The sequence below is a fragment of the Globicephala melas genome, chromosome 10, assembly GCF_963455315.2.
Source record: "Globicephala melas chromosome 10, mGloMel1.2, whole genome shotgun sequence".
Classification (NCBI taxonomy): domain Eukaryota; kingdom Metazoa; phylum Chordata; class Mammalia; order Artiodactyla; family Delphinidae; genus Globicephala; species Globicephala melas.
The window spans coordinates 19,608,609-19,626,225 of NC_083323.1; the positions used below are offsets into that span (position 1 = coordinate 19,608,609).

At 43.0% G+C, this 17,617-nt stretch overlaps 1 protein-coding gene across 1 annotated transcript in view; it reads right to left on the reverse strand.

Annotated features, from left to right (window-relative positions):
• The window catches only part of DRAM1 (DNA damage regulated autophagy modulator 1), a 47,903-nt gene extending 30,901 nt beyond the window's left edge, over nucleotides 1–17,002 (reverse strand). Inside the window, exon 1 of the mRNA XM_060305846.2 lies at nucleotides 16,692–17,002. Coding sequence (XP_060161829.1) covers nucleotides 16,692–16,822 — 131 coding nt within the window. The 5' untranslated portion in view covers nucleotides 16,823–17,002. The remainder of the gene's footprint in view (nucleotides 1–16,691) is intronic.
• Nucleotides 17,003–17,617: the final 615 nt, after the last annotated feature.

Here is a 17,617-nt window from a genome sequence, read left to right on the forward strand (position 1 = left end):
GAGACTCTGCTTTGGGAAAGATCCCTGGTGTTCTCCTTACTTGCTGCAAGTAATAAATCCTTCCTTCTTCCATTGTTTGGCTTGGCTGTGTCTTCTGGCTTGACACCTACCAAGAGGTGAACCCACTTTTTGGGGTAACATTGTCATGAAGGTTAAATTCTTCAGCAGAAGAGGTGAGGAGAATATTAAGGGTGTGTGTGCGTGTGTGTGTGTGTGTGTGTGTGTGTGTGTGTGTGTGTGTGTGTGTTGGGGGACGGCGTGGGGGAGTGGCTCTGTCCTGGTAGCTTGAAGTCACATGGAGGGAGATTTTTAAATGTTAACAAGTGGGCTTCCCTGGTGGCGCAGTGGTTGAGAGTCTGCCTGCTGATGCAGGGGACACGGGTTTGTGCCCTGGTCTGGGAAGATCCCACATGCCGCGGAGCAGCTAGGCCTGTGAGCCATGGCCGCTGAGCCTGCACGTCCGGAGCCTGTGCTCCGCAATGGGAGAGGCCACAGCAGTGAGAGGCCCGCGTACCGCAAAAAAAATAAAAAAATAAAAAATAAATGTTAACAAGTGATTTTCTTTAAAAATAATATATGTATATATTTTTTCATATATATATATATATACACATATATACATATATATATATATGAAAACCTCTCTTACCTTAAAATGTTCTTTTCAGTCTTTCTTTTGGTCTCCAAGCTATTATTTTACATCATAAGTAAATACTGTATCACACCTTCCACCTGACACTGGAATCCAGATAAACATAACACCAAGGGGGTGCCAAGAGAACCTGTTGGTAGCCTCTTTTTCTTTTACATTTTTTATGCTCACAGTAAATGATCATATTGTGCAAAGGCAGAGGTAGTAGGATTTGGTTGGCACAGCTGTACTTGGGCACCTGATTCAGGAAAATGGAGAATGAATGCCATGCCAAAGCAGTTGCCTCCCAATGTGGCAGAAGTAGTCCCCTTACCCAACTCCCACGACATCATTCTGTATCACATGGCTTAAAGACCTGGCCCAGATCCATCCACGTCCTCACTTGCCTCCTAGTAAATGAGGCACTTCCTGGAAACTGTACAGGGGGATAGGAACTAATTGTTCATTTGCATGTGGCTTAGAAGCTGTTGAGGCTGTTATGTGTACACACTTGTGCCTAGGAAATCAATTTACAACTATATTTACTGTGTTTAGATTTCTACAAGTTTTGTTCATCACGGAAAATTCCAAGCGGTTTATCTAACACCTTTCTCCGAACTAATTTATGATGTTAAGCCACTTCATAATCACTTGGTGCTCAAAGGGATAAAAACAATACAAATAAGACGTGCATAGGTTCAAGATGGCGGAGTAGAAGGACGTGTGCTCACTCCCTCTTGCGAGAGCACCAGAATCACAGCTAACTGCTGAGGAATCATCAACAGGAAGACACTGGAACTCACCAAAAAAGATACCCCACATCCGAAAACAAAGGAGACACTGCAATGAGACAGTAGGAGGGGCGCAATCACAATAAAATCAAATCCCATAGCTGCTGGGTGGGTGACTCACAGACTGGAGAACAATTTTACCACAGAAGTCCACCCAATGGAGTGAAGGTTCTGAGCCCCACGTCAGGCTTCCCAACCTGGGGGTCTAGCAACGGGAGGAGGAATTCCGAGAGAATCAGACTTTGAAGGCCAGCGGAATTTGATTGCAGGACTTCAACAGGACTCGGGGAAACAGAGTCTCCACTCTTGGAGGGCACACACAAAGTAGTGTGTGCATCAGCACCCAGGGGAAGGAGCAGTGACCCCATAGGAGACTGAACCAGACCTACCTGCTAGTGTTGGAGGGTATCCTGCAGAGGTGGGGGGTGGCTGTGTCTCACCGTGAGGACAAGGACACTGGCAGCGGAAGTTCTGGGAAGTACTCCTAGGTGAGAGCCCTCCCAGAGTCCACCATTAGCTCCACCAAGAGCTGAGTAGGCTCCAGTGCTGGTTCGTCTCAGGCCAAACCGACAGGGAGGGAACCCAGCCCCATCCATCAGCAGACAAGCATACTAAAGTTTTACTGAGCTCTGCCCACCAGAGCAACACCCAGCTCTACCCATCACCAATCCCTCCCATCAGGAAGCTTGCACAAGCCTCTTACATAGCCTCATCCACCAGAGGAGAGACAGCAGAAGCAAAAAGAACTACAATCCTGCAGCCTGTAGAAGGAAAACCACATTCACAGAAAGACAGACAGGATAAAAAGTCAGAGGGCTATGTACCAGATGAAGGAACAAGATAAAACCCCAGAAAAACAACTGAATGAAGTGGAGATAGGCAACCTTCCAGAAAAAGAATTCAGAAAAATGATACTGAAGATGATAAGGACCTCGGAAAAAGAATGGAGGCAAGATTGAGAGGAAGCAAGAAATGTTTCATAAAGACCCAGAAGAATTAAAGAACAAACAGAGATCAACAATACAATAACTGAAATGAAAAATACACTACAAGGAGTCAATAGCAGAATAACTGAGGCAAAAGAACGGATAAGTGACCTGAAAAACAGAATGGTGGAATTCACTACTAAGGAACAGAATAAAGAAAAAAGAATAAAAAGGAATGAAGACAGCCTAAGAGACCTCTGGGACAACATTAAACACAACAACATTCGAATTATAGGGGTCCCAGGAGAAGAGAGAGAGAAAGGACCTGAGAAAATATTTGAAGAGATTATAGTCAAAAACTTCCCTAACATGGGAAAGGAAATAGCCACCCAAGTCCAGGAAGCACAGAGAGTCCCAGGCAGGATAAACCCAAGGAGAAACACACCAAGACACATAGTAATCAAATTGCCAACAATTAAAGACAAAGAAAAATTATTGGAAGCAACGAGGGGAAAATGGCAAATAACATACAAGGGAACTCCCATAAGGTTAACAGCTGATTTCTCAGCAGAAACTCTACAAGCTAGAAGGGAGTGGCACAGTATATTTAAAGTGATGAAAGGGAAAAACCTACAACCAAGATTACTCTACCCAGCAAGGATCTCATTCAGATTCGATGGAGAAATCAAAAGCTTTACAGACAAGCAAAAGCTAAGAGAATTCAGCACCAACCAAACCAGCTCTACAACAAATGTTAAAGGAACTTCTCTAAGTGGGAAACACAAGAGAAGTAAAGGACCTACAAAAACAAACCCATAACAGTTAAGACAACGGTAATAGGAACATACATATCAATAATTACCTTAAACCTGACTGGAATAAATGCTCTAACCATAAGACACAGGCTTGCTGAATGGATACGAAAACAAGACCCATATATATGCTGTCTACAAGAGACCCACTTCAGACCTAGGGACACATACAGACTGAAAGTGAGGGGATGGAAAAAGATATTCCATGCAAATGGAAATCAAAAGGAAGCTGGAGTAGCAATACTCATATCAGATAAAACAGACTTTAAAATAAAGAATGTTACAAGAGACAAGGAAGGACACTACCTTGGATGATCAAGGGATCAATCCAAGAAGAAGACATAACAATTATAAATATATATGCACCCAACACATAGGAGCACCTCAATACATAAGGCAACTGCTAACAGCTATAAAAGAGGAAATCGACAGTAACACAAAAATAGTGGGGGACTTTAACACCTCACTTACACCAATGGACAGATCATCCAGACAGAAAATTAATAAGGAAACACAAGCTTTAAATGACAAAATAGACCAGATAGATTTAATTGATATTTATAGGACATTCTATCCAAAAACAGCAGATTACACTTTCTTCTCAAGTGCACAAGAAACATTCTCCAGGACAGATCACATCTTGGGTCACAAATCAAGCTTCGGTAAATTTAAGAATATTGAAATCATATCAAGCATCTTTTCCAACCACAATGCTATGAGATTAGAAATCAACTACATGGGAAAAAATGTAAAAAACACAAACACATGGAGGCTAAACAATACGTTACTAAATAACCAAGAGATCACTGAAGAAATCAAAGAGGAAATCAAAAAATACCTAGAGACAAATGACAACGAAAACACGGCAATCCAAAACCTATGGGATGCAGCAAAAGCACTTCTAAGAGGGAAGTTTATAGCAATACAAGCCTACCTCAAGAAACAAGAAAAATCTCAAATTTTGAAATCTCAAAATCAAAATATCTCAAAACTTACACCTAAAGGAACTAGAGAAAGAAGAACAAACAAAACCCAAAGTTAGCAGAAGGAAAGAAATCATAAAGATCTGAGCAGAAATAAATGAAATAGAAACAAAGAAAGCAATAGCAAACATCAATAAAACTAAAAGCTGGTTCTTTGAGAAGTTAAACAAAACTGATAAACTATTAGCCAGACTCATCAGAAAAAGAGGGAGAGGACTCAAATCAATAAAACCAGAGGGCTTCCCTGGTGGTGCAGTGGTTGAGAGTCCGCCTGCCAATGCAGGGGACACAGGTTCGTGCCCTGGTCCAGGAAGGTCCCACATGCCGCGGAGCGGCTGGGCCCGTGAGCCATGGCCGCTGAGCCTGCAAATCCAGAGCCTGTGCTCCACAATGGGAGAGGCCACAACAGTGAGGCCCACGTACCACAAAAAAACAAACAAACAAAAAAACTAGAAATGAAAAAGGAGAAGTTACAATGGACATCGCAAAAATACAAAGCATCCTAGGAGACTACTACAAGCAACTCTATGCCAATAAAATGGACAACCTGGAAGAAATGGACAAATTCTTAGAAAGGTATAAACTTCCAAGACTGAACCAGGAAAAAATAGAAAATATGAAAAGTCGAATCACAAGTAATGAAATTGAAACTGTGATTAAAAATCTTTCAACAAACAAAAGTCCAGGACCAGATGTCTTCACGGGTGAATTCTATGAAACATTTAGAGAAGAGCTAACACCCAACCTTCTCAAACTCTTCCAAAAAATTGCAGAGGAAGGAACACTTCCAAACTCATTCTATGAGGCCACCATCACCCTGATACCAACACCAGACAAAGATACTACAAGAAAAGAAAATTACAGACCAATATCACTGATGAATATAGATGCAAAAATCCTCAACAAAATACTAGCAAACAGAATCCAACAACACATTAAAAGGATCAAACACCATGATCAAGTGGGATTTACCCCAGGAATGCAAGGATTCTTCAATATATGCAAATCAATCAATGTGATACACCATATTAACAAATTGAAGAATAAAAACCATATGATCATCTCAATAGATGCAGAAAAAGCTTTTGACAAAATTCAACACCGATTTATGATAAAAACTCTCCAGAAAGTGGGCATAGAGGGAACCTACCTCAACATAATAAAGGCCATATATGACAAACCCACAGCAAACATCATTCTCAATGGTGAAAAACTGAAAGCATTTCCTCTAAGATGAGGAACGAGACAAGGATGTCCACTCTCACCACTATTATTCAACATAGTTTTGAAGTTCTAGCCACGGCAATCAGAGAAGAAAAAGTAATCCAAACTGGAAAAGAGGACGTAAAACTGTCACTGTTTGCAGATGACATGATACTACACATAGAGAATCCTAAAGATGCCCCCTGAAAACTACTAGAGCTAATCAATGAATCTGATAAAGTTACAGGATGAAAAATTAATGCACTGAAATCTCTTGCATTCCTATACGTTAACAACGAAAGATCAGAAAGAAAAATTAAGGATACAATCCCATTCACCATTGCAACAAAAAGAATAAAATACCTAGGAATAAACCTACCTAAGGAGGTAAAAGACCTGTACTCAGAAAACTATGAGACACTGATGAAAGAAATCAAAGATGACACAAACAGATGGAGAGATATACCATGCTCTTCGATTGGAAGAATCAATATTGTGAAAATGACTCTACTACCCAAGGCAATCTACAGATTCAGTGCAATCCCTATCAAATTACCAATGGCATTTCTTACAGAACTAGAACAAAAAATCTTAAAATTTGTATGGAGTCACAAAAGACCCCAAATAGCCAAAGCACTTTTTTATTTTTAACTTTCTTTTTTTTAAAAATAAATTTATTTATTTATTGGCTGCGCTGGGTCTTCGTTGCTGTGCACGGGCTTTCTCTAGTTGCAGTGAGTGGGGACTACTCTTTGTTGTGGTGTGCGGGCTTCTCTTGTTCTGGAGCACAGGCTCTAGGCACGTGGGCTGCAATAGTTGTGGGGCGCAGGCTCAGTAGTTGTGGCTCATGGGCTCTAGAGCACAGGCTCAGTAGTTGTGGCACACAGGCTTATTGCTCCATGGCATGTGGGATCTTCCTGGACCAGGGCTTGAACCCATGTCCCCTACACTGGCAGGCGAATTCTTAACCACTGCATCACCAGGGAAGTCTCACCAAAGCAGTCCTGAAGGAAAAAAATGGAGCTGGAGGAATCAGACTCCCTGACTTCAGACTATACTACAAAGCTACAGTAATCAAGAAAATATGGTACTGGTACAAAAACAGAAATATAGATCAATGGAACAGGATAGAAAGCCCAGAGATAAATCCACGCACCTATGATCAACTAATCTATGACAAAGGAGGCAAAAATATACAATGGAGAAAAGACAGCCTCTTCAGTAAGTGGTGCCTGGAAAACTGGACAGCTACATGTAAAAGAGTGAATTTAGAACACTCCCTAAAACCATACACAAAAATAAATTCAAAATGGATTCATGACCTAAATGTAAGACCGGACACTATAACTCTTAGAGGAAAGCATAGGAAGAACACTCTTTGACATAAATCGCAGCAAGATCTTTTTTGCTCCACCTCCTAGGGTAATGGAAATAAAAACAAAAATAAACAAATGGGACCTAATGAAACTTAAAAGCTTTTGCAAAGCAAAGGAAACTACGAACAAGACAAAAAGACAACCCTCAGAATGGGAAAAAATATTTGCTAACGAATCAACTGACAAAGAATTTATCTCCAAAATATATAAACCGCTCATGCAGCTCAATATTAAAGAAACAAACAACCCAATGCAAAAATGGGCAGAAGACCTAAATAGACACCTCTCCAAAGAAGACATACAGATGGCCAAGAAGCACATGAAAAGCTGCTCAACATCACTAAGTATTAGAGAAATGTAAATCAAAACTACAATGAGGTATCACCTCACACTGGTTAGAATGGGCATCATCAGAAACACATGAAAAGCTGCTCAACATCACTAATTATTAGAGAAATGCAAATCAAAACTACAATGAGGTATCATCTCACACCAGTTAGAATGCGCATCATCAGAAAATCTACAAACAACAAATGCTGGAGAAGGTGTGGAGAAAGGGGAACCCTCTTGCACTGTTCGTGGGAATGTAAATTGATATGGCCACTATGGAGAAGAGTATGGAGGTTCCTTAAAAAACGAAAAACAGAACTACCATACGACCCAGCAATCCCACTCCTGGGCATATACCGAGAGAAAACCATAATTCAAAAAGACACATGCACCCCAATGTTCATTGCAGCACTATTTACAATATCCAGGTCATGGAAGCAACCTAAATGCCCATTGACAGACGAATGGATAAAGAAGATGTGGCACATATATACAATGGAATATTACTCAGCCATAAAAAGGAACGAAAGTGGGTTATTTGTAGAGATGTGGATGGACCTAGAGACTGTCATACAGAGTGAAGTAAGTCAGAAAGAGAAAAACAAAAATCGTATATTAACGCATATATGTGGAACCTAGAAAAATGGTATAGATGTACTGGTTTGCAGGGCAGAAATAGAAACACAGATGCAGAGAACAAACGTATGGACACCAAGGGGGGAAAGCGGTGGTGATGGTGGTGGTGGTGTGATGAATTGGGAGATTGGGATTGATATGTACATACTGATGTGTATAAAATGGATAACTAATAAGAACCTGCTGTATAAAAAAAAATTAAAAATTAAAAAAAAACACGCATGATAATATAAGCTTGGTCGAATACTGTTCTTTAAATCATTGGATACACGTGATTCCATTACTCTAAAGCCTGGGGTCATGGTTTACTGTGGGGACTGAGATGCTGGCAGTATGCAAAATTATCTGCATGCCCAAACAGTTTTATTAGACTGTCCTAAAATCCTAGGCCCATTGCTTGGAAGATTAGTCAGGACCTAGAACCAAAAGCACTTAATGCACCCGTATAAGGAGACCATTACTTCCGTTGTCTTCATATTTAAATATATTATTTAAAAAAAATAAGTATGATAATAAAAAGTCATTCCAGGGAATTCCCTGGTTGTCCAGTGGTTAGGACTCGGTGCCTTCACTGCCATGGCCAGGGTTCAATTCCTGGCTGGGGAACTAAGATCCCACAAGCCACATGGCCAAAAAAAAAAAAAGAAAGTCATTCCATTTTATTACTTTAAATTATTAGGGCTAACTTTTTGGCAGCTTCACTCAGTGATTATTCTAGAGTGGGAGGTACCCTATAGCTATATCAACTATTTTTTTTGAGGTGTGGTTGATCGACAATATTATATTCAACTAGTTTTAAATTTAAAAAGAATATCCTGATGATAAATGCAAAAAACTTGCTCTTTTCTCACTCTATTCACATGCAGTTGCCCTCTATCAACCCAAGTTCCCTCTTTGTTCACTCATACAACATTTTTAAAATACTGTTAAACAACATTGTAAAACAGCTATACTCCAATAAAAATTAATTTAAAAAATTTAAAAAAGGAAGTTTAGTGAGAAACAAGCTGGTCTGCCATCGCTAGGTCAAACTACTTCCATGTAGTTTTAACATTTTAAGAAAATTTAACTAAAGATTTTTGTAATCAAATTTGATTGTTTAGAGGAAATTAATTTCTTAAATACCTATATTAATTTATTAATCAGAAAATCAAATTATTGTTATCTTGAAACAGCTATTAGTTTCATGAATAGAATAACAAGATTAAGTTGTCCTTAAAGACTTGTGGAAAAAAGTTTCAATGTTCGTATTCAATGTTCGTTTACACTAAATTTTAAATTCAGTGTAAAAAAAATTTTTTTAAATACTGTTAAGCATCTCCTATGTGTTGGGAACTGTGTCGGGTGATGAGGATACAAAGATGAAAAGGTAATTCACTACCTTCGAGAACCTTAGTATCTAACAAAAAAATTCAAAGATTCATTTATTCAACGTTTAGTTACTGATTGCCTTCTATGTAACAGGCAATTTTGTAGCAGGGGGAATGCAGTGGTAAGTAAAACAGAAAAAGCCCCTTCTTTGTGGAATTACATTCTGTGGGGGGCAATAAAAATCGTCTAGGAGTGGGACTTCCCTGGTGGCACAGTGGTTAAGAATCCGCCTGCCAGTGCAGGGGACACGGGTTCTGAACCCTGGTCTAGGAAGATCCCACCTGCCGCGGAGTAACTAAGCCCATGTGCCACAACTACTGAAGCCCGCGCGCCTACAGCCCATGCTCTGCAACAAGAGAAGCCACCACAATGAGAAGCCCTCGTACAGCAACAAAGACCCAATGCAGTCAAAAACAAATAAATTAAAAAAAAATTTTTTTAATCGTCTAAGAGTGATGAATGCTGTGAAGAAGAGGCAAGCTGGATAAGAGGACAGAGAGAGACAGATGAGCCACCCACTCGAGACAGGGTAATCTGGGGAGGGTCCTTGAACAGAGATCTGAATGAATATTTGGGCCAGGAAAATTACAAGCAGAGGGAAGAGCCAAGTCAGAGGCCAGAAGGTGGCAATATATTAGAGCAACTGCAAGGAAGGAGGCGTGGCTGGAGGGGAGTAAGCAAGGACCTGTGTGCACATGGGCGAGGGGGTCATGGAGAGCCCCGTGGGTCACGGTAAGGACTCTGAATGTTACTCTAAACATGATGGGAAGCCACTGAGGGCTGAGAGCAGGGAAGTGATATGAAGTTGATTGACGTTTTTAAAGGATGTTGCAAAAAGACTATGGATGGGCAGGCATGGACCAGGGAGACTTAGGAAGTGATTTCAGTAGTTTATCAAGAGAGGACAGTGGCTTGGACCAGAATGGTAATGAAGAGGGAGGCATAAGCGGTCAGATTCTGAAATTTTTTCTGAGGAGAGTCTCTAAAAAAAATAATCCCTGCTTGGACTATCGCTGCTAATATTACAAAAGGAAAAAAACATTTCCTCAGCACTTACACTTGCCTTCATCTTATTTGGTCTTCAGAATATTATAAGGAAAGTACTTATCATCATCTTAAAGATGAAGAAACTGAGTCTTAGAAAAGAAACTGCCCAAGGTCACAGAGGGGGAAGCCAAGCCATGTATCTAAATGGGGAAGCCAAGCCATGTATCTAGAGCTGTCTAATTTCAATGGACACAGTTCAGAACTCTCCTCTGCTGTGCTATATTCTTTCCTTTTATGATAAAATATCATTTCCATGTGAGTTTACAGAACTGTTTATCTTACAAGCGGGTTCACACCAGTGATCCCTCCTGCAGCCATTACCTTAGTAAGTTGTCCTTGGCATGCTATGACTCTACAATGCATGTTCTTGATGGACTGAAATGCAATTACTGTCAGGGAAAGAGGACTGTTCAGTGGACCACTCTTTTTTAAGTTGAAATTGAGCACTTAGGTTTAAAAATTGTCATCAAGACTTCTGAGCGATACTCTACTGCCTTTTAAAAAGTAGAACTAGCAGAAGAAAAACATTCACAAGTTTAAGTCAGTGAGAAAAATAAGTATTTTATGTAATTAAATGACAATGAAAACTTTAAATGGAGGAGAACTTATATATATATTTACAGTTGACTCAGAAGCCAAACAATGCTACAAGCTGCAAAAGTTTAGGATCTTCAATGTTCTTACTGTGTTTTTCATAGAATTAACTAATTTGGGCAATGCTTTTTGATAAAAATATTAAGCTATAAATTATCCTTTCTAAGCTATAAATTATCATTTCAAGGATGACACTTTTCTAGCTCAAAGTTTTAAATGGCATGCCTGCCTTTTCGTCTTATGATACTGTGGCTTAGATACTGTGAGGTAATAATCACTGCACTATAAAGACTGAAATGTCATTAACATCATGTGAGAATATGTGACTCTGTACCCAGAGACCTCATTATCCTATTATTTATTATCCTGAATCCCATTGTTGCAGCTGAACAGGGAAGCAGAAGTCACCATTGCCTGAAATTCAGTGTAGTTAGTAATCAAAAGAGTTGGTTTAAGCAGGAAGCCATCAAAAATTATATGGATTTGGGGGGCGAGGGATAAATTAGGAGTTTGGGATGAACAGATACACACTAATATATATAAAATAGATAAATAACAAGGACCTACTGTATAGCACAAGGAACTATATTTAATATCTTATAATAATAACCTATAATGGAAAAGAATATGAAAAATAGAGATATAGGCGTATGTATAACTGAATCACTTTCACACAACATTGTAAATCAACTACACTTCAACTAAAAAAAGTAATAAAAAAATTATACGGATATGTACACACCACAAATATACAAATGTACAAACATTCATTTGCCTACGTGTTGATGTGGGCCAAGGCTGTTACATAAGTACGAGTCCACCGTATGTCCTCCTGGCATAAAAACCACATCTACTCTGAATCATCTCATTTCCAGTTTTGGTGTCTTTAAAGTGGATAGAGGGCTTCCCTGGTGGCGCAGTGGTTAAGAATCTGCCTGCCAGTGCAGGGGACACAGGTTCGAGCCCTGGTCTGGGAAGATCCCACATGCAGCGGAACAACTAAGCCCGTGGGCCACAACTGCTGAGCCTGTGCTCTAGAGCCTGTGAGCCACAACTACTGAGCCTGTGCTCTAGAGCCCACAAGCCACAACTACTGAGTCCACATGCTGCAACTACTGAAGCCCACACGCCTAGAGCCCATGCTCCACAACAAGAGAAGCCACTGCAATGAGAAGCCTGTACACCGCAACAAAGAGTAGTCTCTGCTCGCCACAACTAGAGAAAGCCTGTGCACAGCAACGAAGACCCAATGCAGCCAAAAATAAATAACTAAAAAAAAAAAAAAAAAAGAATATGAGTGTGGCCCTGTAAAAATCTAAACTAATGCTTTGAGGTTGATTTTTATTTGTCCTTGGTTTTCACATCCTTGCATTAATGGTTTCATAATACAGAAACATCACACTATGTTATTCCAACTTGCTAAATTTGGTGGCTGTTTGAATCCCCATGCTTCTAATTTAATTTTATGATAGGAAACATCCATTTGCGTAAAAAATAAATTCATATAAAAAGTTAATGCCAAGTTTAGAGATGTTACCTTTGGGAGAAACTGGGTAAAAAAATACATGGGATCTTTCTGTATTATTTTTTTATAACTGCATGTAAATCTATAATTATCTTAAAATTAAAAGATTAATTTTTTTAAAGTGTGGCAGGAGAAGTCTTATTTCCACCCTTTTTTTCCATCAGCTAGGGTCTTGCTGACCATGGCCACCTCCCTCCATCATACACAGATAAACCATTTTTATTAGTTTCTTCATGCAAGCAAATACAGATACACATTATTCCCCTCCCCAATGGTAGTATATTTTGTTTGCATCTTGCTTTTTTCCATGTAACAATGTAATGAAATTCTAAAGAGAGTATTCTATGTAAAAAGAGCTTTCGTTTGAGATATTCTTGGGTAAATCATTTATTAAGCCAGTCCTCTACTGATGGACATTTGTATTGTTTCCAACCTTTTGTTATTAAAAGCCGTGCTATGAATATACTTTAGATATTGTATTTGTGTCATTTTGATAAATAATGCCCAAGTCCCTCCGTAGAGATTGAATCACTTTACATTCCCACCAGCAGTGTACAGGAGCCTGTTGCCCCAAAGTCTCACCAATAGAATGTGCTATCAAACATTTGGGTTTCCGCCAAGCCAGTAGATGAAAAGTGAGTTGTTTTGTTTTGTTTTGTTTTGTTTTCAGCCGGGCTGCGCAGCTTATGGGATTTCGGTTCCCCAACCAGGGATCGAACCCAGGCCCTCGGCAGTGAGCGCCTGGAGTCCTAACCACTGGACCACCAGGGAATTCCCAAAAGTGAGTTTTAATTTGAATTTTTATTCCATTCATGAGATTGAGCATATTTTCATGTGTCTAAGAGCTATAGGCCCACTTGTCCCAAATACTGAGGAATAACAATGTTATCAGAAAATATCTGATAAGAAAGCTGAATTTGATTGTCCTACTGCAAAGGGGTTCTTCCACAGTTCTGGATCTTATTTAAAATGCAATGGCTAGTGGTGATCATTTTAGTGTACAAAGATACTGAATCACTATGTTGTATACCAGGAACTAACAAAGTGTTGTAGGTCAATTAAACTTCCAGAACAAACAGAAAAAGATCAGATTTGTGGTTACCAGAGGTGGGGGTGGGGAGAGGGGACGTTACATGAAGGTATCCAAAAGGTACCAACTTCCAGCTGCAAGACAAGGAAGTGCTAGGGATGTCACGTACAACATGAGTAACGTAATGAACACTGCCGTATGTTAAGAGAGTGATTCTTAAGAGTTCTCATCATAAGGAAAAACTAGTTTCTTTTGCATTTATTTAGTTATTTCATTTTATTTTATTTTATTTTATTTATTTATTTTTTTTTTTTGCGGTACGCGGGCCTCTCGCTGTTGTGGCCTCTCCCGTTGCGGAGCACAGGCTCCGGACGCGCAGGCTCAGCGGCCATGCTCACAGGCCCAGCCGCTCCGCGGCATGTGGGATCTTCCCGGACCGGGGCACGAACCCGCGTCCCCTGCATCGGCAGGCGGACCCTCAACCACTGCGCCACCAGGGAAGCCCTACATTTATTTTGTATCTATATGAGATGATGGGTAGTCACTAAACTTATTGTGATGATCATTTCATGACGTGTGTAAGTCAATTCGTGATGCTGTACACCTTTAACGTATACAGTGCTGTATGTCAATTATAGCTCAATAAAACTGGAAGATAAATAAATAAACAAAATTGTAAAATGCAATGGCTCTTACTTAAAGTGTTCAGCGTTGTTAAAAAACATCAGAACATCAGATTGGCTGAAAAATGCCTTCGCGTTAAAGGGTGCTCACCCTAAATACGTCCGGATCACTGACCAACCACCAGTGACTTTACCGAGCCTTCCCTAAAGGGCTCTGCCCTACCCTGGAGGGAAGAACAGCGATACTCACAGTTGAGCACCCAAGACATATTAATTCAACAAATATCGAGAGCCTTCATGGATGTTACATTCCAGCAAACGAAGACAGATGATCAGCATAATAAATAAGTAAATCGTACAGTTTGTTAGAAGGTAATAGGTGCTATGGAGAACAAGACTGGATGGGGGTGTCAGGAGCACTAAGGTGCAGTGTTAAATAGGGCCATCAGAGCAGGCCTCACAGAGATAATTGAACAAAGAAGGAGGTCAGGAAGAACATTCTGGCATAGTAATAGCCAGTGCAGAGGCCAGGAGGAAGAGGTGTGCCTGACATGCTCAAGACCCAGGAAGGAGGCCAAGGAGTCTGGAGGGAAGTGGAGGGGCGGGCGGGTAAGTAAGAAGAGGAGGCATCAGAGCAGAGATGAGTTAGAGAAGTACGGTCTGGGCCAAAGGGATAAATCTGGAGTTAATCCCATCACGTCCAGAAACTTGCCCTTCTAATCTTGCCCTTGCCCTGGCCTCAATGACTTAGTTTTCTAGGAGGCAGCAGAGGCAATCCAGTGCTCCAGCCACCCATGTAGGCAGACAGAGCAGACAACCTAAAGGCCCCAGGCACACTTAGGCAAGCAATCATGTGTTTGTAGGCTGAAGGCTCCCGGCAGCAAGGGAACAATCTCGTGCCTTCTTCTCCTGTTATTCCACTTTTTCCTGAAAGTTTCCTTTCCTTGCTAAATTTAAAACCTCTTCCTTGGAATGTCTGTGATTTGAGCATCTTACAAGTAGTTGGTCCTGTCAGCTCATTTCCCCATTTCTGAATGTCTGGTAGCTCACCTGGAGGTGGTATTAATCACAACTACATCAGACACCTCTACAAAGACTCAAACCCTGCCTCTGATCGCCTAGCCAATGTGTACCAAATACTACCTGCCCCTGACCTTCAAACTGGCAACAAACACAGCTGCTATTTACTCAATAAAAAGCATTACCGGGAGTGAACTCTTGCTTTTAACATCAGTCTAAGAGGATCTATCCCACTTCAGATACAAGAGAAGCAAGACAATGGCACTTGGGACAGAGACGAGCCATGAGAAACCAAGCCGAGGTTTCTGCAGGGGCACCACGCCTGATGGGAAAGTTTCCTCGATGCATGGGACGCCTCATCTTGCGTGGGCAAAACCACCACCATTACTACAGATTTGGTTCTGTGTACTATTCTGCATATCACTTGCTTCCTTGCATCTTTAAACTGTAGTCCCCTCTTGCTTCACTTCGTTTCCCCTTTCTCGCCTACAAAAGAGATTATAGAGCATAGCTCACCAGGCAGAATGGCTGCAAAAAGAAGAGGCCCTACAACCTCTATAATCTCTACAATCCCTACAATAATTAAGCAGTAACCGTGGGTGTCACCAACTTTATAATGCCCTCACCAATCAATACAGACCCAGAGCGGTCACACCACTTGGATAAGGATGGATTCTTCAAATGTTTAAGGAACGCCATTACCACAGTCAAGGCGCAGAGCTGGGAGCCACACGAAGAGGATCCAGACGCATGTCCTGGGCACTGATAAAGTGACTCTCAAGAAAGGTAGAGGCCAGACGTCCCTGGTGGCGCAGTGGTTAAGAATCCCCCTGCCAATTCAGGAGACACGGGTTCGAGCCCTGGTTCGGGAAGATCCCACATGCCATGGAGCAACTAAGCCTGTGCGCCACAACTACCGAGCCTGCGCTCTAGAGCTTGTGAGCCACAACTACTGAGCCCGCACACCACAACAAAGAAGAGCCTCCGCTCGCCACGACTAGAGAAAGCCCATGCGCAGCCACGAAGACCCAATGCAGCCATAAATAAATAAATTTATTTTAAAAAAATTAAAGAAAGGTAGAGGCCAAAACTCATGAAAGACGAAATGGTATAATGACAACACAAGAGATGTCACCAACTGTTGACAATTTGAAGGCCCAATACCCAGAGGGATCTTGGGAAGCTCCATCCAAGAGAGCTTAAAGCGTCTTCCAAACACCACTACCAAAGGTAGCATGGTGTTGCTTCTGGCATGGGAATGAATCTGGGTGTGAGTTCTGCTTCCACCATTTCTTAGCTGTGACATCAGTGTCACACTGATGAATTTCAACATCAGCTTAAACTTAGTTTCCTTGCAAGAAAAATGAGCCAGACAGCCACTTCACGAGGACGTTGGGAAGCAGGAGTGAAATACGTGAGCTGTTCTAGCGTACACCTGGATCTGCCTCTTACACATTCAATGAGTGGCATCCAACAGGATCCATCCTTGTTTCAATACCGCCAAAGCGTCTTCCAGAGATTCTGTCCCATACCCAGTCTCAAAGTTCTCCTGTGCATCCTCGATGGCTCCTGACGCCACTCTGCTCAGTGTTCGGGATAAAATCAGAACTGCTCGGCTCCTACCCCCTGCCTCCCTGTACCTCCCAGGAGCGCCCCCTCCTGGTCGTCAGTGCTCCATCTTTCTGCAAGACGCCCCAGCTGGGTCTGGACCCCTTCCCTCCGCATCAGCAGTGCTCTCCCGCGGTGCCTCTGCCCCGTCCCGCGTCCTGCCTCCCACCCGGCTGGCTCCTCACCTGATGTAGGGGAGGAAGGGGTTGACGTGCCCGGAGAGCACGGCGACCACGTAGGAGATGATGAAGGCGGCGGACGACCAGGTCACCAGGAGGAAGGGAATGAGGGCCATTCCCCTCAAGAAGCACAGCATCGCGCCGCCACCAGGAGGGCGCTGCGCTCTGCGGGCCCGGAACGGGGGGCTGCTCTGCGCTGCTGGGAGGCGGGGGCCGCGCACGTGCCGACCCACGGCGCGGCGGCCACGGCGCGAACAGCCACGGGCGGCCGGGAGGGAGGCTCCGCGACGGCTGGGCAGGCCCGGCCCCGGAGGTAGGGGAAGCGCGGAGAGCGGAGAGAGGCGGCGGGCTGCGAGGAGGCGGCGCGGGGGTGGGTGGGGCGCGGGCGGCCCGGGCTTGTTGCGAAACGAGTGAAGTCACAAAGCGGCGGCTCCGCCGACTTGCAGGCGCGCGGCGACCTCCCCGCGAACGCGACGCCGGGGCTGCGGGACCGCGGGGCGGGGGGCGGAGGGGGGGGGACCGGCTCCTTTCGCTTTTGGTTCGGCCTCCGGGCGGGGGCAGCGGCGGGAATGCCCGCCCAGACGGTCCCAGCCCGCCCGCCGCCCTTGCCCTTGCGCAACTCCGGGGAAACGCATCAACGCCTCCCGGCCCCTCTTTCCCTCGGGGTTTCCGGGGTGCCGGGCCTCGAACCCCGACGGCTTCCTCTCCGTGGTCCCGCCGCCCGCCCGTGGTGACATCCACCCCATCCCGCTGCACTGCGACGGCTGCTGCTGGCCCTGCTGCAGGGGTCCGGGCGGAAGTGTTCGGTGACGTTCGCCAGGACACGGGGCACGGATGCGGCACCCACGTGGATGGTGTCCACCTGAAAACCGAGGGGAGTGTATAGGCGGGTGTTTGCGAGGGCCGGGGGCCGAGCCTGGACGGCCCCGGTG